Source organism: Passer domesticus, chromosome Z, assembly GCF_036417665.1.
Source record: "Passer domesticus isolate bPasDom1 chromosome Z, bPasDom1.hap1, whole genome shotgun sequence".
In the NCBI taxonomy this organism is placed as follows: Eukaryota; Metazoa; Chordata; class Aves; order Passeriformes; family Passeridae; genus Passer; species Passer domesticus.
In genome coordinates this window covers 11595434-11617822 of record NC_087512.1, presented here as the reverse complement: position 1 = coordinate 11617822, position 22389 = coordinate 11595434, and the positions used below count along the sequence as shown (strand labels likewise).

The following is a 22389-nucleotide window of genomic DNA, read 5'->3' as shown; positions in this document are numbered from 1 at the left end:
TAAAAGCTGGCTTCTATCTTCCCTTTAAAAGAGTTTTTCTTCTAATCTAAACCTATCTTAAAAAAAATTCTCAAATCATCTTCAATTTGGGACTTCCTTTGTTCAGACATCTCCTTTTGGCTGAAATGAACCATTTTATTTGCAAGTTACTGGGTAAGACTGAAAAAGAGACAGAATGACCGAACAATATATAGGTTTTGGAAGAGTGTGTCCATAAAGCAGTTTGGAAGAGCAAACACAATCTATGTCCTGCTGCTTGAATCCCAAGTTGCTTGAAGAGGATGGAATCAGAGAAAAACATCAATGAAATATGCAAATGCCAAAATTTTTTTCCCAGAACAAAACATTTCAAATACTGAATCCAATTCAATTGAATATTAAAGTGTGAGTAACAACTTATGCAAAATCTTTTCTCTTCTCTCAAGATGAACATTGAAGGAATAAAAATCATATTACTACCTTTACTATATTTACCAGAGAATGACTGGTGATTACCACACCAAAAATATTTCATTATTTCTCCAGACACAACTGACTCGCCTTCTTTTTCTTTCTTCTCCATCCATTTTGCCTACTGTCTCTGCTTAGTACTGACTAGCATACTAGTCAAATTAGAAATAACAATCACCTACCAATATAAATAACCAAATAGTAACATACCCTCATGTTTCAAGGCACTGAAATATTCTTGCTTTATTTTAAGTGCCAGTTCTTCTTTCCTTAATTCTTCTGGGTCTATAGAAGCTGAAGTAGCTTTTGCTCCTGCAGGAAAACAGACCTCTTAGACTTTGGATTTGCTTATACATTTGTGTATAATGAAAAATTACATTTTCCACCTTACTTGGTGTGACCATTTATGAGAATGCAAAGGTGTATATTTAGCTGCCAAATGTGATTTACATCTGCAAGTCATGCTAGGGTTAACACTGCATATAAATACCCCAGCTTATACAACTGTACTAAAGTTGGTTAAATAACATCCTAAAATGTATTTCTGAATGGAAAATCATGACTGAATAAGTGTGCTTCTCACTTGATCCTAGATGGTCAGAATGTCCTGTTTGATGCTAGTATTTACCAATTTATCGCAACCAGAACATAAATAAGTATCTTTTGAATAATACTTGTTTTTTCTGGAATAAATTAAAGTTTAACAAACTATAGCAAAAATGTTATGGTAGTAGTTAACATCAAAGCAGTGAAAAGAATTATGCTATTAAACAAACAAACAAACAAACAACAACAAAAACAACAAAAACCCAAAAAACAAAAAAAAGAAAAAAAAAAAACCACCCAAAAAAACCAGAAAGAAAAAGGAGATCTGTTATTTCATGCCCCTGCACTTCCATCTTGTTTTGACTTACTTATCTAAGATATTGTAACGGTATTTTATCATGTTTTTAGAGATTGCATGGAATTCTGTAGCCATACCACTTTTACTCAACAATATTAAAATATTTGTAAAATATTGCTTTATCCTGGAAGAAAAGCAGATGGCAATGTTACAGGAAAAAATATAATGATATCTGCATGATACATAAGGTCAACACAAAACAAATGTCAGCTCTAGAAGTGATAAAAATACATGTGGTAAGTTGTATCACTCTGTTACAAGCCCATAGCCCCATCCTAGGAGTTCTCATGTTACAGGAACACTACAGTAACACTGAATTTGAAATTAAATCAAAGTCAGTATTTTAGTTACAAATCCATCAGTTCATACTTCATCTTCCACTAGGAAGAATGCATGCTTTCTATCTGCAGTTCTAATTTTCTGATTTCAGATAATCTTGTACCAGGTCTGAACAAAAATTTGGTTCCAATAGGCAATCCATAAAACTTCAAACTAGCATGCAACAGCTGCTGATTTTTATCACAAAACCCTTCTAGATATCTGAAAATCTGCTATTCTCTTGGCTAAATTGAGATGCTAAACTAAGCCTAAGGCTCCCTGGAGATCACAGCCTGGCTATGTATTTGCAAGTCTTTGCTTCTGTTCATTCTGTATGGGCAGAAATAACTAGAGAGAGAGAGAGAGCTGAGCACAGTGCAAACAAACATCTGTCAAAGAAAACAATTCAACTGTGTTATGCACAATAACTCTGCAGTTACAGTTTTCTCATTTGGAGTACCCAAATTTCAGGCTACCCTACACCCACAGGACTTGAACTTTTCTCTTGCTATGTAGAATATCTTAACAAAAGACAGAAAAGTTTAGGCTACAGGCCTTGCTTCCTAAGGAAGTTATGACGTATTGCAGACAAAAGGTGAAGATTACATAAACTACTATCTGAAGGAAATAGTTATCAGAAAATGTATAAACAGTCTTGTATGCCACAATTTCTTGCAGCACATTGCCTGTTTTTCTCTCTTGGAAATAAATTTTATGTTTTCACCGGGTGGGATAAATTCTTGCCAGGCTTATGTGCAAGACCTACCTCAATAGGAATCTGCTCTTTTTTAGGACTTCAGCTGTCAAGTAGGCATAATTTAATAGGATTTTATTTAATTTGATAAACTAGCTTTAACTGTTCCAATACAGAGCATGAAGAAAAAATAATATTTACTTCCCATTTAGAATATTTTTTTCTAACATGTTTAAATAAATACAATTGCCATTCAAAAGCCTTTCCCCTCCTTTATCACTACTAGCTTTTTATACTGACATCACATTTTTAAAAAGAAATTATATCCATATCAAATGTGTTTGGTTATTAATTTCTGTATTATTAATATATTTACATTTCAGTTATTTCAAGCACTGCTAAAACAAAGCTTGCATTTTAAATACCTTTTTTTTTAGGAGGTGATTTGGAAGATGCCTTTTTGGCACCTTTGGTGTCTTTCCCAGCCGCTTTGCCTGGTTGTTTCTGTGCAGCTTTCGAAGATTTCTGTTTTAGCTGAAGTTCTTGTTCTTCCTCCATTTCTCTAAACTCTATTTCAGCTGTTACCTTGACACCACAGTCACACATAATACAGTACATAGTATCAGCTCTGTGCAACTACTGTTTTAAATAGCCTATGCTTGCTGAAATTACTTGATAAGAAGTAGACACATTAAAAAAAACAAAGAAGATATTTTAACTAATTGACTAAATTTTGATTATTTATAAAAAATAAAATTCTGCAGCAAAAACACAAGACAGAGACATACTGAGTTTAATTCTGTTTTTAATGCCTGTGCTTGAGGAAAACATTTGAAAAGCAAGAATCAACAGTACAGAAAGAAAGCCTAGAGCTACGTGATAAGGGCGCAGAAATGAATTTATTTTAAATGATCAAAGAGAAAATAAAAATCTAACCTAGAAATCAACCATCTGAAAATCTTATCTAATTTACTTTACGCTACGTAGAAAAAAGGATGCAACCATAGGGTCTGAACATGTGAAAGGTTTGAGCAAACACTGCATCACAGGATTAAATTTAATCCATTTTCTCACACTTCCATTGAGGGATAAGAGAAGAATTTGTAATGGAAGAAGATATATAGGGGCAACATTTGAAATATTCCTCAGTAATGGAATGAAAGGCTCAGTTGTAAGTATGGAGGTGGAGAAAATACAGACCCCAGCATTTTCCTCATAGAACTACAAACACATTCCATGGAAATATCAGTGGTGGAGAAAGGCATAGGAAACTGAGATAAACAGTGCAAAGACTATGTGTTTAGACTGCCTACTAAATAGGGGGGCTTTGACTGTACAGTCCAGAAATCTTTAAGTAAATAAAAGATTCCATACCATATCTGATACCGCTGTTACTGCTGTTTGCCATGTATCAATAACAAGATTTTTATCATTCCTGCAAGTGGTCACTCCACTTTCAGAACTCTTATCCTGAAGACTCCTCTTCTTAGTTCCACTCTTTTCTGACTCACCACCGGGTGAAAGTGGCTTCAAAGAAACTAGAGGAATCCTCAAAAATAAAATGTAAGGAATAATTTAGATACTGCTTTATAAAAAGTGTCAATATCTACATTGGAGAATGCACTGAAAGAAATTATATTTTCAAAATTTGCAACAGCAAAAAAAAGGGACAAACTTTCGTTATGACCAAACTGATAAGGTGTGTGTATGGCCAGAAAAATGTCCAGTTTAAGTGCAACAGCTAAAAAATAATAACAGATAGATAAAACTACATCAAATGACTGTGTGATCTGCTGATGAATTCCACATTCAAACACATTACTCAGATAATTTCTAAATTCACTCTAATTAAGTTTAAAAAATCAGGTGTTATTACTGATGGCATTTTCTATATTGTGAAAGCATCAGCTGGTATCCCTCATCTTTTAATATGGCATTCAGTTTGGTACATCTTTGTAGGTTGCTTTGATTTGCACTTGTTATTACGTAACAGTTAATTATATTTACATTTACATAAAATTGATAACATTTAATTTTATTTGTTTGCACAAATTTTAAACAAACAAATGTTCCACAACAATAATTTACATATATGAGGATCGTGCTGTAAACTATCAGCAATATAAAGGAAAGAAGGAAACATTTATATAATAGTAGATTTCCTCCTGAGGCAGCTTTTAAAATGTTTTGCAATTCAGCCATGCATTGGTGAATATGATACAGGTAAATAAGTAAAACATGAGGGATAAATGTAACCTCTAAAATTATCTGAGATTCGTTATTTGATTATAATGCCTGGTTAAAAAATTCTTATTTCTCCATCCTTTGAAATATATACACATCTAATTCCACATACTCCAAAAATCTATCAGTGCATTCTATTTGTTCATTTTATGTGTTCTGTTTGTTCAATTTTATTGTGCATTTCTACCTTCTTGATTCATCTTGATCGTCTTTCTGTTCTCCATTAATAATATTTAACAATGGGATTCTAGTAAAATCTTGAGTATCTTCTGTTGGGATTTTTCCTTCCATTGCCCTATAATAGTCATGAAGAAGTCTCTTTGTATCTTGGAAACGATCCAGTTCAACCTGAAGAAGAAGGGACAAAGAGATTGCAATTCAACACACCATGGAACAAATTTTTGTTATCACATGCTAAAAGAAGCAATTCTAAATCTTAAGAGTCTGAGGGAGAGTAAGAAACACAGTCATATTTGTTTAAAATTTATAATATATTGAATGCATACTTCTATTTACGTCTATAATGTATTCACACTGTCATTTCTAGACAGTAATAAGAATCTTAATTGTTAAAATAGGAAAAGCTATTTACAATAAATAATGTTCAATGCATTAAATTTAATTATAATATATTATGATGAATATATATATTTTCCAGTAGCAACTACACTGATGATGACAAATTACATGGATCTTCTTGTTCAGAAGAAATAAAGTCTTAAAAGCATAAAATAAAGAGTTATGTGATGGAGAAAATTTTAAAAGTCATACAGTTTTTCTGGACCTAAGTAATCAACGGACTTTGAACACCTAAGTGTCGTGATGTTTTTGTGTGAATCATCTCAGAAGAAATCAAGTAAGATGCAAGAAACATTTAACACCTGTCATGTTTTGATTTATTGATTCAGTATGGTGTTAGTCTCTAACTGACAAAACAGTACGAAATATTCATGGGAAAATGCACAAAACCACATTCACAAAACAAAGGATAAAACCTTTGTGGTGTAAACCAGCACTTATCCATAAGTTGAGGAGGAAATATCTTCTAGTATAACTGTGCACATAGAAAGGAATGAAATCTGATAAACGGCATTTATATAAATCTATGTGTTTACACAGTTACAGAGCCACCTGGGGAATATATGTAACCTCCAACAGAAAACCCCACAAATGGAGAACTCAATGACAAAGACACCTATTTTTGGCTGCTCCTAAAAAGAATATTTATTACATAAAGTTATAGTTACTATATTTTTAGTCCTGTAGTTTTAGGATTAGTAATTCATTTATTTGGCAAAATATGTACTAAGTAAAGCAAGAAGTAATGTTTTCTATTAAATTTTTCTTTATGAAAACAAAAGCTTGCAGTTAATATGTGTTAGCAATTTTAAACCACTATTGTGCATGTCCACAAAAGACAGATCAAATTACATTCATAGTGAATCTCCACTGAATTCCATCATACATGCCCACAAAATTCTGTTAGAACTAGGATTGCAAGGCTATAACTAGGAGAATAATAAAATATTTAAGCTCTGTAGTATAACTTCGTCTTCTTTATGCATATAGTTCAAGATGGATTTTTAGAATATTCAGGACTATAAATATCCTAGTTACAGGACCAGAGAGGTTCACATAGTCAGCAGCTTTTTGATATTTTGCCTCTCTTTTGTCAGTGGCCCAAAGTCTTTATTTAGGGCATTATGTAGACTCTTTAAAACTGAAGTTAACAATTTCCTTAATACAGCACTGACTACTTCACAAACTTTTCTTGAATTTCCACAACACTCACATGAGATATGAGAGCAGCTCCCTTTTTTATTAAACATATAAAAATAGCAGAAAGAATTAAAGGGCTGAAAGCTCACCCTAAACTGCTTAGGCCTGGCTTTTTCAGCTAAATTAGCATCACAAGGCATGTGTTTAAAACACTGTTTTCATTGTCTTTAAATTTGCCAAAACTTTCACAGAATGGTCACTCCAGTTTGCACAAAAGCCTGTCTAGCCAGTCTAGTCAAGAATACACCAATCCAGCTCTAAACTAATTTTATGCACCTAGAACAGCAATAACAGGGAAACCTTACTTTACTGCAGGACTGAATGGAGTCTTGAAAACTTTGAAGTTACATATCTGAAAGCTCAGTCATATTTGAAAAACAGTAGCAAATGACATCTCAATCTCAAAACATAACTTGATTCTTTAGGGATTCTTTTTGTTCGGCAGCAGATAAAATTTCAAGCCACATCAGTGAAATAAAATTGAGATATGGGAAATACTATAACATCAAGTTGTGAATGATGTAATTAATAAACTAAAAGGAAATGTCAATATGACCACAGAAGGATAAAGAGCAGTAACATTTGTCACAAAACTCAAGATGATTCATTGGAGTTCAAAAACTGCAAAAAGTATCTATATAATAGAGATTGAAAGTTTTGGGGGTTGAACAACAAGATGGTATTTTTCTTAATCTTTCCTGTAATCCGAGGTTAAATGTATGGAATGCCATCTCTTTTGCTTCAGTAATTTTTAATCTTTCACATATTTGGAGCCAACCATATGAAATTTCTCTCAGGCTTACTGCAGCAGTCCATACCTGCATAAGTGTTAAGAAATGGTTCATTGCAATCCCCCTACGATCTGGTAACCACTCTTCATTCATGATATCAGTACGTTCCAGCTCTGCTTCTTTCCTTCTGATGTCACAGATATCCCAGAGAAGATCTCTTAGGTCCTAAAACAGAAAACCGTATATGGTAATTAAGTATGAAAGAAAACTTAGGTTGGTTTTTTTTTGGTTTTTTTTTTTTTTTTTGCCTGTGCATCGGGAATCTTTCTATCTGGGGCTTTTCCTTTATTGTCATAAATATCAACACCTGGTCAGGTCACGTGTCTACAGAGGGCTGACAGAAAATTTCTTTACAAGTGTGCCAGAGCAAAGAACACAAATATATGAGTTCAGTGTGCAGGCAGGCAGCCTGCCTTGCTTTCCTCAGGCAGTCATAATCTACCTAAGCTAGACAAATATGAATAGCTAAGCTCCCAACCGCACCAACAATTTTGCATTTGAATGGTTTGCTAATTAATATGCTAAGAATAGTACTTTCAGGGGATGAGATATGAAAAATACTGAGAAAATTGTGTCAGATTTCAAGTGATTTTCAAACTTGAGTCGCTTCCACACCAGTTTTCTCTAATGTTCATTTAATTAAGGGCTCTTCAGCTAGTGCCTATGTCAAATAGCACTACGGGGCTCAAATAGCACTACAGGGCTCACTGACAGCACTGAGGTCCTACTAAGCATAAAACATTATGCAACTTGTTTGTTCTCTGTTGCCATCTCTGCATGGAAATAGTGTGACAGGCCACTATGTGTAAGAGGTTATGGGAGGAGAAGAGTGCTGTTAAATACAGTGCCAAGGTAGGACAAGATGAGATGTCTCTGGCTCCAGGCAGTTCTACCCTAACTGACTTGTTGTGGGACAGAAGAAAGGGAGAGGAGCTTAGGCTTCTGGGGAAGTGATTCCATATTCACCAGGTCTTGGTTGCAACCTATTATGCCAGATTCTGTATCCCTCCCCCAGTCTGAAGACTTCAAATAAATCCACTTGTCCTCTGTTAGACAAAAGCCACAAGGAAGACTCTGGGCTACCTAGCACATCAGTGATGGCTAGAAGGTAGTCAAGGTGCAGGCAATCAGATATTCATGGCTGTTCACACTGTAGAATATGCACATAAGAATATACTGCTGGATGAAAAATATTTAAATATATATCTATCGGCAGTGGTGAGTTGCCCTTTGCTGGCTGCCAGCTGTCCACCAAACTGCTCTATCACTCTTCCTCACAGGAAAGGGGGAGAAAGTATGATGGAAAAGTTCATGCATCAAGATAATGATGAGGAAATCACTCACCTATCACCATCATATGCAAAACAGACTTGATTTGGGGGAATTAGTTTAGTTTAATGCAAATTAATAACACAGCAGAATAATGAGAAATAAAACAAATTTAAAAACACCTTTCCCCCATCCATTCTTCTTCCCAGGCTTAATTTCACTCCTGACTTTTCTCCCTCTTAAATGGCACAGGGAAAATGGGGAATGAATAACTAGGGTAAGTTCATTATAAATTTTTATCTGCCACTCCTTTCCCTCACACTCTTTCCCTGCTCCAGGGTGAGGTTCCTCCCATGGAATACAGTCCTCCATGGAATTTTCTGATGCAAGTCCTTCCCACAGGCTTCAGTTCTTCAACAACCACTCCAGCGTGGATCCTCTCTGTGTGTGCAGCCCTTTAGGACTGGACCGCTCCAGTGTGCGTGCTCCATGGGCCACAGCTCCTGCCAGGAACCTGCTCTGGCTGGGCTCTCCACAGGCTGCTGCTCCTTCACAGCATGTCCACCTGATACAGCCTGGGTGGACTGCATGGACTGCAGGGTGGAGATCTGCTTCCCTGTGGTCCTCCATATGCTCCTGTGGAACAACCTGTATCACGATGGCCTTCACCACAGGCCACAGGGGAATCTCCACTCTGGTGCCTGGAGCACCTCCTCTTCCTTCTTCTTCACTGTCCTTGGTGACCATAGAGCTGTTTCTCACATTTTCTCACTCCTGTCTCACAGCCACCATGCTTTCTTACAGAAGCCACCTCTGCAGCCCCTTTGCCACAAAAAAACCTTTCATATAAATGCAATACCACACAAAAAACCACACTAATGTTTTGTACAACTGATGTATAACTTTTTCCAGTATCTTTCTTAAACATGAAGGATTTTACTCTTTGTCCTCATATTATTTAAGTCACAGTTTTGATTTACTGTAATCAGTGGAGAAAACTGCAGAGGAATACAGTGAGTTATATTCCTCTGGCAGAAGCTGAAAGCATGTTTTATATCTTCTTTTTCTCTCTCTTTTCACAGTGAAGCAGATTCTCTCTCCTTTTATTGTAGTAAGGTGGTGAAAAAACTAAAAAGGGATGCATTTGCTCAGTCCTTTCCTATTTGGAACAAGAGAAGTAGCTATCATATTCAATGATAGCAATGCACTGAGAGAGAATTTGGAGAAATTGCTGGAAGACAGATAGAGATGTGCTGCTGAAGTGCATTTTATCCACAGTAATCCTGTGGATATTTAGGATGTGTGCTGGTTTTGGCTGGAAAACAGTTAATTCTCTTCAGAGCAGTGAATATGGGTTATGGTTTGGACTCGTGTTGGAAGCAGTGCTGATAACACAGGGATGACTTTGTGTTTGCTAAGCAGCACTTGCACAGAGCCAAGGTCTGTCCTGCTCCTCGTCCCAACCCACCAGCAAGGGGGCTGTGGGTACCAGGGAGCTGGGAAGGGACACAGATAGGAGAGCTGACCCCAGATGACTAAAGGGACACTCCATCCCATATGGCACCATGCTCAGTATGTAAAGCAGAGGGAGAAGAAGGAAGCAGAAGGGACACTGAGAGTGGCTGTGTTTGTCTTTCCAAGTCACCGCTAGGTGTGCTTGGACCCGGCTGTCCTGGGGATGGCCAAACACCTGCCTGCCTATGGGGAGTGGTGGAAGAATTCCGTGTTTGCTTTGCTTCTGTGCACAGCTTTGCCTGTTGAATTGTCTTTACCTCAGCCCACGAGCTTTCTCACTTTTACAATTCTCTCCCCCATCCCACTGGTGGTGGGTCAATGGCTGTGTGAGACTTGAGTGCAGGCTGGGGTTAAACCACAACATCAGACCTAAGTCTTGGCTGCCCTCTGGCCTTTGGGCCTTTAAGGAATTTTACATATATCACAAAATGGGGTGGGTTTTTACGTTTCCTGGTTGATATCAGAGAAATTTATTTTTCAGATATTACAGCTGATATCTTCCGGTGTTTTAGGAAGGGTCCAGCTGAGATGATAGTGTTGAGAAGTCTGTGAGTTTGAGGAAAAACATCATGAAGATTGTCACTCTTTTCATTTCCTCTTTCCTTCTAACAGCAAGGAAGGATGGCTGACAAAATTCATACATTCAGGGAGATACAACGAGCATGGCTTTAACAGCATAGAGGAAGATCATCTTCACAATCAGCCACAGGTTTGGGATTCACAATGAGTGAACGAGTTATTTAATTATATATTCACTCCAAAGTTCTTAGGCTTATCACAGTATCTGAGTTTCACTGCATCATACAGAACTATAACCTCCTCTTCACATAATTTGAACTGGATAATGTCAAACATGGATTTCTATTTTGAGCAAAAGGCCAAATATTTTGATTTTGTCAAATATCCTTTCTAAAATATAGGACAGAGTGATTCCAGTCTTTTTATAATGCCATTCAGTAGAAATTAGGAATATGAATGGTGATTTTTCAAGCTTCTACTCCATTCTCTTGGAATATTTCTATGGAAAAGGACATCCAATGCTTTTTCCATCTCAGATGAATTAATCCATTATTCCTCAAATGTTCCCTTCAACTATAATGTTGTCAGTATTCCTTTTCTCCTTTTTGGGGAGCATTTCTGATAGTACTCAACTAAAAATCATGTCTGTTCTGGAATGGAATCTGATTAATTCAAAGATAGCTCTATTTTTGGCTTATACTAAATCTGGCTCTGAGTTTGTTAGGACATTTACTTATGGATTTTTGTCAAAAAGAATTCAGGACATGATCTAGAAAAGATCTACCTGAATCAAAACATCCCAAGAAATTCTATGTACTTTGTAAGAATTAGTTTTAGAAAGCAGAGACTATCATATAATTTACAGAAAAAATAAAATATTGCCACAATTTTTTAGATTGTAATAGAAATATTCAATTTGTAAAATCTCAGAAAACCACAAAATGTAAAAAAAAAAAAAAAAAAAAAGAGAGAGCAGAGAAATATTTATTTTACATTGTACCACAACACCACAGCAAAATGTAACAAAATTATGGACAAATAACAGATGAATAATTTTAAGGGACAGATTATGCACAAGAGGAAAGGACATAGTTTAAGAAGAACTGTAAAGAGGAAGGAAGAAAGGAGTAAATAATATGATTCATGTTATATCAAGTTTGTATACAAGGAAATAATAGTCTAGGGTATATTGTAATTTCTGTCATTTACTTACAGTAACCCTTTGGTGTAGTTCAGCTTTTGTTTCCTCATCGTCTTGCAGCTCATTAGCAATTGAATTAAAATCTGCTTGCCACTGAGATACAAGCTCCTGCTTAAGATGTGGACGTTTCAAATAATCTTGAAATTTTTTTCTGTAAATTACAGCAAAAATAACTTTTGGGCTACAGTATGGGCCATGAAAAATACAAAATGTTAATATTAATGTAATAAGATACTATTCCTACTTACCTAATATCTGCTGTGTAATGAATTATAGCGTACTTTTCATCCCTCAGACACCTAAGTACAGTTTTGATTGTATTCATATATGTATTTTCTACCATTTCCCAGTAAGGTACTAAAAAATCAATTATCTCCTGTGAATTTTTAAAAACATCAAAATTAATTGATTTATTTATTGGTAATTCATTTATCTGTAGCATTAGCAAATACACAAAAATATTACTTCATGAAATCATATTACTGATTTTTTTTCCACTATGTATTTCCTTTGGTTTACAGCTGATTACACACACTGTACCAACGTGTACTTTTATCCTGTGAATTTCTTTGGGAAAAAGTGGTAGGTCTCTAAAGGAATGGAAAATTCCAGCAGAATATTCCAGTATCTGTTGTTTTGGATACGCTCATAAAATAGGTGACGATACTGAATGATCACTGAATAAGAAAATTTGGTCACTTATAACTGTTTGAGCTCATAAAAATCTAAGCTAACTGCCTAGTATTGCAAAAGTGATGTTTGACTGACTGACTAACTGTTATGAAATGTAAATAAAGGCCATGGCCAGAGGAAACCCAGCATATGTGAGTTGATGGCAGTTAACAGAAAAAGCTGCTAAACATTAGGAAAACAATTACAGAACAAATTTCAAATCATCATTATCCACCCTTGAAAAATCTGCATCTCAAAAAGTGCATGCAGTCCCAGTCACTCCTCTCAAACAATTTACAGAAGAAGTAGAACAGATTATAACTGGATTGGAGAACAAAAGCAACATCCAGCAAAATGAACATTTAAGAGATTCTTGTCATATCTTAAATGCCCTCAAAAGTTGATTATAGAATTATTATTCATTGTAGCTCTCAATATGTGAATTAGTGTCACTGTGAATTAGGGTCACCAAATGATCCAAGAAAAGATCATAGTTTATATGAAGAAACAGAAATATTTTTCCAGAATTAACATAATTATACAAACTACGTCACAGAGAAGAAAAAGTGAATGGCTTCAAAAAAGCTACTAAACCAACTAAAAAACATAATCACGAAAGAAAAGTCCATTGAGAGCTACTAAGCAGTAGATGCAGATATACAGCCATTTCAGAAAACTCCTAAATTTCAGATTACTAGAATCTGAGTAAATGTCCTTGGGGAGAAAATATTAGGAAAAAAACATACTAGGAGAAATACTCCTCATTCTTACTCTTTGTATGAGACCCACAACTTATCCTTGTCAGAGAAAGAAAAGTGATCTAGTAAGTTTATGTTAGTATTTCATAATAGTAAAAAGAATTACTGTTTTGGCAGCTGTATTCTTTATGATATTGCATAGAATTAAAAAACAAAATTAAATTTAAAAGTAAAATTCCTTATGTATTTTAGTAGCAACTGGTCTTTGTATATCTATCACAAAGTAATAGCATACCTTTAATTGAAAAATATTGAAAAAAACAACATGCAATGATGTAAAAGGTTTAGGTAGGACATACATAAAACACCAAGAAAAATATATACTTTGATATTTAAGATTTTCAGTTGGGAATTAGTGTACCGGGGGAAGTGGTTCATCTACATAAATCCATTCATCTGATCCTGGTTCGATCATTGGTGGTTCCTCAGGCAAGGGAGAAGGCTCTATAACTGGTAAAACCTTTTCTTCTTCATCTGTGACTGGTAAAACCTCTTCTTCATTTGTAACTGGTGAAACATTTTCTTTTTCTGGTGGTATTTCTTCAGCAGCCCCTTGATACGAATGTGCAATTAATACTTCCAAATGTATTTTAAGTATCAATAAACAGAATTAGACATATCTGCTGCTCTCATAGGTTCAAAATAATGGAACAGATTCACTATTTCATCACTTAGTGTTGTTCATCGAAAATATACTCATGAAATCAGGGAAGATTGGATCAGTTAACACTTAAACAAACTCAACATGCATAAATCCAAGGGCCCTAACAGGATGCATCCCAAAGTGCTGAGAGAGCAAGCAGACATAATAGCTAGCTGGCAGACATGAACACCCAGCTCATGATCATCTTTGAGAGGCCATGGAGATCAGGAGAGGTGCCTGAGGACTGGAAGAAAGCAAATGTCACCATGGTCTTCAAAACAGGCAAGAAGGAGGACACAGGGAAATACCAGTCAGTCAGCTTCATTTAAATCCCTGGAATGGTGATGAAGCCCATCATTCTGGAGACCATCTCTATCCGCATGGAAGACAAGAAGCTGATCAGGAGTAGTCAGCATGAGTTCATTAAAGGGAAAACACGCTTGACTAACCTGATACTCTATTCTGCTTATATGAACCTAACAGTGATAGACACCTTGGAGGCTATGAACACAGATACTGAATTAAATTTTATTAATTGACCCCAGGTATTATTTTTCCTTAGGGAGTAAATAGCCCTTAAATACTTCTATATAACAGCTGCATTCTAACTAGAAAATCTTCACCCCATTTGCAACAATAGGAATTTTGCTGTTGAATCTAGCAGGGTAATTAACTATATACCAAGCATATTAAAAAAACCCCTATGAGCTAGAAACCTTGCACAGGAGTAATGGGATAAACTTTTACTGTTACAAGTGCTTTTAAAGTTTGGGTTTTTTTTCTTTTGGTGTTAGAAGACACATGAAGATTTTCTCATAATAGCTATGAAAAAAACTGTGGTTATTTAGAGGTCACTCTTGCTGGTTTACGTGATGCATTTGTCCCCTTGGATGCTTCATCTGTTTTTCTTTTATTTTTTTAAAATGATTTTAAATTATTCCTTCTTTCTGGATAATAAGGAGGAAAAATGAAACAAAGATGTACCAAAATTAAATGTCAACACCACTTCTACTTATCCATACTTTTATGCTGCTACTGATATATGATATTCACTATATGTTCATAACGGCAAGTTAGACTTTCTTAGGGTAACCCATAGATGATGACACTGGCTGTAATTTTTAAACCAGGAAGAAAGGACTGAATTTAATGCTTTAATTTTTATGTGAAATTGGTCCATATATTCCGAAAAGGTAAAAACACAACAGAAAAGTTCAGGCTTCTGGTGCAATTATCACTAACTGGCAAGTCCTCAGATTTTTTCAGGGGAGCAGAAATGTAGGTTGACATATAATTTTATATAGTAATTATTAGCATTAATTATAAAAGACAAAGTCTTTTGTTGCTGAATTCTAGAAAGTAAGACTATGAAAACTTACTTCTATTCTGATTTTTTACCATTTCTTCTATTATAATTTCCTTCACTGTTTCACACATAAGACTTTCTTCTGTCTCTGCATTTACTTTCACTAGATTGTTTTGATGGACTGAAAACCATTTCTCTAATTTTGGCCACGTCTTTAGGAAGCCTGAAATCCTACAAAAATCATATAAATGTATTAAATTAAAACCTAACTAATGGGAATGAAAATATTTTCTAAAATTGATAACTAAAATAAAAAGTAGATCATCTAATTTAACACTAAAACAACTCCGCCCACATCAACCGCATAATTTTAAATATAAGAAAGTTTTCAAAATTCTATTGATAACTAATAATGTATTTTTACTCTTTCATGTCACAAGTCATATTTGCTTTCTAATATCACAATTAAACCAATAGTAATACACAATATAATAGTCTGAAACAGTTAACAGTATCAAATATTCAGAAGAAAGAATTGTTCTTTATTTTCCTCTTTGTGTAAAGTTAAACATCTAGTGATTCAATTTAAATTAGAAAATTAAGTAAGTGTGTTTTGTAAATGTAGAAGTGGAAAATAACATTTTACAAAATCTCTAACTCAAATCAAATGTATTTCACTTAAGGGCAGTCATGTGTGACAGACCTCAGACATAAGTGCACACATAGATACACATATATACAGAATGTATACACAGTTCATGCAATATATACCTGAAAACTAAATTCTCCTTGGAACAATACCCTAGAAAATCAAAACACAAGAATTCTTATTTTCCAGGAGGATTTATATTGTGCAGAAAATGAAAATTACCTTTAGGCTCCACATTATAGAAAGGTCTAGGTAAATTCTTAACATTAAACATGTAAGTATTGTCCTATTGTCGTGCATCACATATGCAATTCATATCAGTTACATGCCTAAACATCTGGCTGAAGTAATATTATTGTACTTCATGTAACTTACCTATGTAGCACCTGCTCCCTGGCCAAATCAATATTCTCTTCTAGGATTTCAGCATCTGAATTTTGATCGCTGCTCTGTTCAGCCTGAGATGCCTTTCTTTCATCTACTGTGTGGAAAACCAATATATAAGCATATATTGAAAAAGGCAATTACTCAGATAGTTATCCACCCAAACTAAGATAATCATAAGAACAAATTCAGTGTTCCTCAATCTTATGTTTCTTAACTTAAAAGCTGGGTAACAGCCAGCACCAGCCAACACCAGCAGGGTGTCCTGCCTCTTCCTCTGTTTAAGTGCATAGTCAATTATAGCACTAACATTTCCTAATGGATGCTTTTCAGCCAGAAAAATCTCCAGTTCAAGAGATGGAGCATTCCTGTGGGTGACTACTTCAGGCTTCTCTACTCTACCAATTAGAAGGTATTTTCCCAATTTCATCCAAAGTACCTACTTTTCACAATGAACAGACATCCCACTTCATTAAAAGACAAAGTATTCTCTCTTTCTGAGTCTTCTTTAAATTTTAAAAAGCCTTTAATTCATTAGATTTTCAATTGTTCCTTTGACTCTTTCTATCATCACATTTACATCTTATGAAATAAATTCTATGTGTATTTCTGAGATTATATTAAATATAACCACATGTTACAAGTGTTTTGGCAGCACAAGGTCTTAAAATTAGCAGTTTTCAAGTGTCTGTACATTTATCCTCACATTTATCCTCACCAGAATTTTAGCAAAAGCTCTAAAGATTTTATCCCATCCTCACTCCTACCAATACATAAAAATGGTGCTTTAACTCAAGCTATTTGCCATCTATGCACTGCAATGAAAACATCAAAGAAGAATCTCCTCATAATTTGGATAATACACAACATACTCATTAAAAAAACTTCTGTTTCATCAAGGTCTTAAAATGTGTGGTCTGGAAGTGAAACAGCTCTCAAAAAGCCTTCGATGCCTTTGCCTTGGTTGGCCAGAATTGACTTCGATTTCTGGTAATTCACTGACTAACTGAAGACAAGACAAAGGCGGTAATCAATAGGGAATTTATTCTGGCATTCTCAGGGAATGAATATTGGCACATCCCTCTGTTTACAATTTGCTTTTTCCCTTTATAAGTGTGTCTCCGGAAGAAAAACACTATTTACAGACACTCACTTGTAATGTAGTATATTCTGCATCTATTATAACTTGTGGTTTTTTCCTGCTGCTGTTTTATGGGATATCTAACACCACCCACTGTGCTACCTCAGCTGCAGTGAGAGTTCAAATACAAAAGAGAGTACAAATAAAAAAAAAACATATATTCATGCACTTGCACACTTTTCATCTGCCTTTGACTGAAACAAATAGAAGTATCTGAAATAACCTGGAAGTATTCAAGGCACAATTAACAAAAGTTATACAGTGAGATATACAGAAATTGTCCAGTAATGTTATTTTGCATTAATTACTAGAACTTACAGATATCTGATTGTCATTTTACTTTGTTAACAGGATTTGGAAACTTACACTTCATGTCAGCTGCACGTTTCAGTACCAGACTGTCTGAAATATCCAATAATATAGAAACATCAAATGCAGGTGAGGTAGGAGGAGGCTTGTTAGGGGTTCTGGGATCTATAGCAAGGGAAAGCTTTTCAGAAATTGGATCTTTTGCTTCTACATCAATCCCTGTATAGGATTTTTCAAATAGCTTTGCCTGATTAATTGTCATTGGAAACCCCTCCACAATCCACCCCTTCTCTGGTGGTATTTGGCTAAAAGGAAATGAAGAACCAGAATTACACAGTGAAATGATAGCTTAATAATAAAACTGAAAGAACAGCTTGCTCTAGCCATCATCCATTTTTAATTCAGTATGTTAAATTTCCTGATGCATACAGAATATGACAGATATTATTAGACTGTAAAGTAATGGATTTTAAATCAGAAGAAAATAACATCAAGTCTAATTAAAGTGAAAAAAATCAGAAACAAAAAATTTTTGCTGTCTTGATAAATAAAGGTTTTAAAACCACTCTATAGAGACTGCTCAGAGGTATAATTAAAGTTTTCTCAAATAACTTTTTTTCTGAAATAATAAATAGGAAAATCTATTTTACAACTTACAGTATACTAATGGGAGTATTACAACTTAAATGATATTCATGTAGGAACCTAAGTGCTAACTGTGCTTCAGGATAGTTGAGACAATTTTCTGTCAAACAAGAGTAGATAAAACCAAGTATCTATACAATTTCATACGTAATGGCTTCCAAGAGGATGTCAATTAGTAATTCATCAGGAACACTTTTGCCATTCTTCAGCCATTTCTGTGATGCGGCACCAAGCTGGGCACGTACAGATAGCTGTGGAAGAGTGCAAGGTATGCTCAGAATGCCCATAACAGTCATTGAAAAGAGTCTTTGAAAAGTGTATGACTCCATATTTTATATCACTTACTATTTATTTATTTATATTGGGGATGGTGGCTATTATTTATCACTGTTCAATAGTTGGGGGAGTCTATTAAGGATAATAGTTTTAATTGTAAAAAATGCCTACTTTAATTGAAATCTCCAGCAGATTTCCATGATTACAGTCAAAAAAAATGCTGAAAAAAACATGATAGAAAAACCAAGGATATAAAGGCCAAAAAAAATTAAAATTAAGTGTTCTGGTTCTCAGCTTATTCTGATTTCCATTACCACTGATTATTTCATACAGCAGCACATCAATTCATTAGTTTTACAGGGATTCTTTTATATCATAGCTCTGGAAGTAATTTTGAATGAGCAGTAGGCCAAAGAAATCACTGTAGAATTGAGCATTTTTTACATAAAGAAAAGAAACCTTGTCATGGGATGAAGTATCTGCTTGGCAGCAGCAAGAAAAAATACATTTTGCTAACTCAGAAATGTCATAGAAAATATCACATCTTATGTAAATTATGATCTTGTAAGATTTCACAATAAAATATAGAATTTTAACTAGATGTACAACTCTAAACAACATACAGAACAGATTTTCACAATAAGCCCTTTTCATATTTCAGAAAAACCAGAAAATACTTGAACTGATGTCAGTAATTCCGAATTATGAAAACAGTGTCACCATTTAATTTACTTCACCATTTTAATGTCTTTTTATAAAGTAGAAATTAAAATTGAATTACTAACCTTGGATAGGCCATCCTGACTCTTATCCGATTCAAATTCCTCCTGGATTTCATCCTGGGATGGATCCTTTTCAACAGGACAATTGTTGAATGATGGACAATTGTTCCAAATTATGAAAAAGGTGTCACCATTTAATGGATTTCACCATTTTAACTAATGTCTTTTTATAAAGCAGAAACTAAAATTGGACTACTAACCTTGGATAGGCCATCCTGACTCTTATCCAATTCAAATTCCTCCTGGATTTCATCCTGAGATGGATCCTTTTCAACAGCACAATTGTTGAATGATGGACAATTGTTCCAAATTATGAAAAAGGTGTCACCATTTAATTGACTTCACCATTTTAACTAATATCTTTTTATAAAGTAGAAATTAAAATTGGACTACTAACCTTGGATAGGCCATCCTGACTCTTATCCAATTCAAATTCTTCCTGGATTTCATGCTGGGACGGATCCTTTTCAACAAGACAATTGTCTAAAATAGGTTCTAAAATAAAGTTTGATGATCTATTACTATCAAATTCATCATTACAGATAAAGAATAAAAGTACATGGCTTGTTATTGTTCTTTGAACAAATCAATACAGAAAGTAAATAAAATTGTTAGAATCGTAGAAGCATTGAGAAATTCAGGTTGGAAGCAACTTCTTGATGTCACCTAGTCCAAATACAAGCTTCTGCTCAAAGTGGCATCAGTTATAAGGTCAGACCAGATTTCTCAGTTGTTTACCCCATGTGATCTGGAAAACATACAAAGATGGAGACTGCACCACCTCTCCAGGAAATTTGTTTCAGTATTTGGCTTTCCTCATGGGGAAAAGGCCTTGACTTGTGTCTAGCCAGAAGGGTAACAAAAAGGGCTTTTGCAGATTTCTCCACAAAAGGAGGGCTGGGGAAAATGTCTGTAGGTACATGCAAATGACTGAGGTGTCCCAAGGCTCTGAGACACACAGGAAAACCTGTGCAACAAGAAATACTTACCTGTAGGAACTTCTGTTGTGGGCTCTGTTTGGAGCTCCTCTAGAAGATTTGGTGGTGAATTTGGTAAGTTCTCCTGGGCCTTGTACCAAATATGACAGGAAATGGCTTAGAATGAAAATTACATCTTACAGAAAAAACAAGCCTGTAAATTCAAGCTGATTCTTCCAGTCTTACCTGTCAAAATTTAGAATTAAGTTTGAAATTGAGTAAAAATATTCAAACATGCTTTTTTCCTTACACATTTAATCCCCTTCTACCTGTTAGAGCCAAGACCAAAACTAGGGAATATACTTACCTCATTTTGCTCTCCAGAACTCTCTGCTTCCTGTGAAATTATGCTGGATTCACTTTTCATTTCATTATTAAGAAAAGCTTCAATGGCCTCCTGAACCAGAGTACCAACAGATAGTACCTGAATATTGCAAACTAATACACAAAAACATTAGATAGCTACAATGTGAGTTGAGTATACACACAGAGAAACTATTACAAGCAGTTAAATTAATTATTTAATTTGGGCTTCTAATGTACATTGTTTTCACTCTTTCTTCTCTGTAACTATTTCATAGTATTTATCGACAATTGCATAGCTATCTTGCTAGTCTCTTCTAAAACCAGTATCTCCAAAGAAGTTTACCAAACTCATTTTCCAATTCTCAATGAAGAAGTATTGACATTACAACATTAATATTACTTTCAAGGTCCAGTGTTTCTAAGTTTATTTTGGAATATAACAAAGGAATGACATGCAATCAACCCCAGCAAAATACAGATGCATCTGAGGTTCAAGAATTACTAATGCAAGAATTTGCCCAAACAATTTTAATTTAAGAGTGGTAGTTTAACACAAACATTTTAAAGAATTTTAGCCAAATAAACAAACAACCTCTACCTTTTTCAACAAACTTTGCACAGGTAGTTTTTCCACTAAACATTTTTCCCAAAATACATCCCTTGACGGGAAATGAAGGAAATTCACGTGAAGATTTGGGTTTTGGAGGATAGAACATTTCCATCAGTCTACGAAGCACATGACCCAATATGTTATTATTAAGAGGAGGTTTATTTTCACTGTTCTCTTCAGTTGGGCTCCATTCCCCTGTCATACTCTGTATAAATGAAAAATTAGCAAATCTCAATATTCTATCTTTCTAAATATATGTACTTATTCACATAAAAAATACATAAAATAATGAAATTTGAATAGTACCCAATAATAACAGTTTTTTGAATAAAACCTTATTCAAATCTGTAATTATGCCACAATCATTAAATATTTATTGATATTCACTAATAACTAGTTGAGAGACAAGTACTTATATAAACATTTTCATATATTCTGTGATTCTGCCTCTGGATGGATGCCATAGAGAAAATACAAGAAAAGGTTCATGATTTAAGGACAGGAAGAGATCACTCACCAATTACCATTACGGGCAAAACAGACTTGACCTGGGGAAACTGGTGGAATTTACTATTAATCAAAATCAGAGGAGGATAGTGAGCACTAAAACAAATCCTACAAACACCATTCCCCCAGCCCTCCCTCCTTCCTTGGCTAAACTTTATTCTAAATTTTGTAGCTCCTCCTGCCCAGCAGAGCAGGAGAACAGGGAATGGGGGTTATGTTCAATTCATCATGTTGCCTCTGCTGCTGCTTTCTCCTCAGAATGGAACCTTCATCTGCTCCAGCATGCTGTTCTTCCCACAGGACACAGTCCTCCACCAATATATCCAGCCTGAGTCCTTCTCATAGGCTGCTGTTCACAAACCAAGCTCCAGCTTGGTCCCTTCCATGGGGTACAGCCTTCCATGAACATGCTGCTCCAACATGGGTCCCCCATGGGGTCACAGCTCCTGCCAGGGAACCTGCTCCAGTGTGGGCTGCTCTGCTCTCTCCACAGGCCGCAGGTCCTGGCAGGGCCTGCTCCAGCACAGGTTTCCATTGTCTCACAGCCTCCTTCAGGCACATCCACCTGCTCTGGTGTGGGCTCCTCCAGGGCTGCAGGTGGATCTCTGCATCACCATGAGCTTCCATGGGGTGCAGTAGAATCTCAACAACGGTGCATGGAGCACTACCTCCTTGTAATTCACCACGGACCGCAGTGTCTACAGAGTTGTTCCTCTCAAACCTTTCCACTCCTCTCTTGT

General features: G+C 35.3%; 1 protein-coding gene across 17 annotated transcripts in view; it reads right to left on the bottom strand.

Moving 5' to 3' along the window:
- SPEF2 (sperm flagellar 2) overlaps nt 1–22389 on the bottom strand; it is a 74681-nt gene that overhangs the window by 27293 nt on the left and 24999 nt on the right. For 12 of the 17 annotated variants that reach the window (XR_010352262.1, XR_010352263.1, XM_064403107.1 and 9 more), the window contains 18 exons: nt 21131–21347; nt 20534–20664; nt 20239–20317; nt 19647–19744; nt 19450–19515; nt 19253–19318; nt 18339–18442; nt 17604–17851; nt 16088–16193; nt 15137–15294; nt 13476–13666; nt 11933–12060; nt 11697–11835; nt 7208–7345; nt 4798–4958; nt 3741–3915; nt 2792–2951; nt 661–762 (listed from right to left, as the gene is read on the bottom strand). Coding sequence is in view for 15 of the 17 variants with exons in the window: in XM_064403107.1 (XP_064259177.1) it covers nt 661–762; nt 2792–2951; nt 3741–3915; nt 4798–4958; nt 7208–7345; nt 11697–11835; nt 11933–12060; nt 13476–13666; nt 15137–15294; nt 16088–16193; nt 17604–17851; nt 18339–18442; nt 19253–19318; nt 19450–19515; nt 19647–19744; nt 20239–20317; nt 20534–20664; nt 21131–21347 (2467 nt within the window). In the remaining 2 variants the exon portion in view is untranslated. The remainder of the gene's footprint in view (nt 1–660; nt 763–2791; nt 2952–3740; nt 3916–4797; nt 4959–7207; nt 7346–11696; nt 11836–11932; nt 12061–13475; nt 13667–15136; nt 15295–16087; nt 16194–17603; nt 17852–18338; nt 18443–19252; nt 19319–19449; nt 19516–19646; nt 19745–20238; nt 20318–20533; nt 20665–21130; nt 21348–22389) is intronic. The other 5 variants (XM_064403101.1, XM_064403104.1, XM_064403105.1 and 2 more) reach the window with 5 other exon arrangements.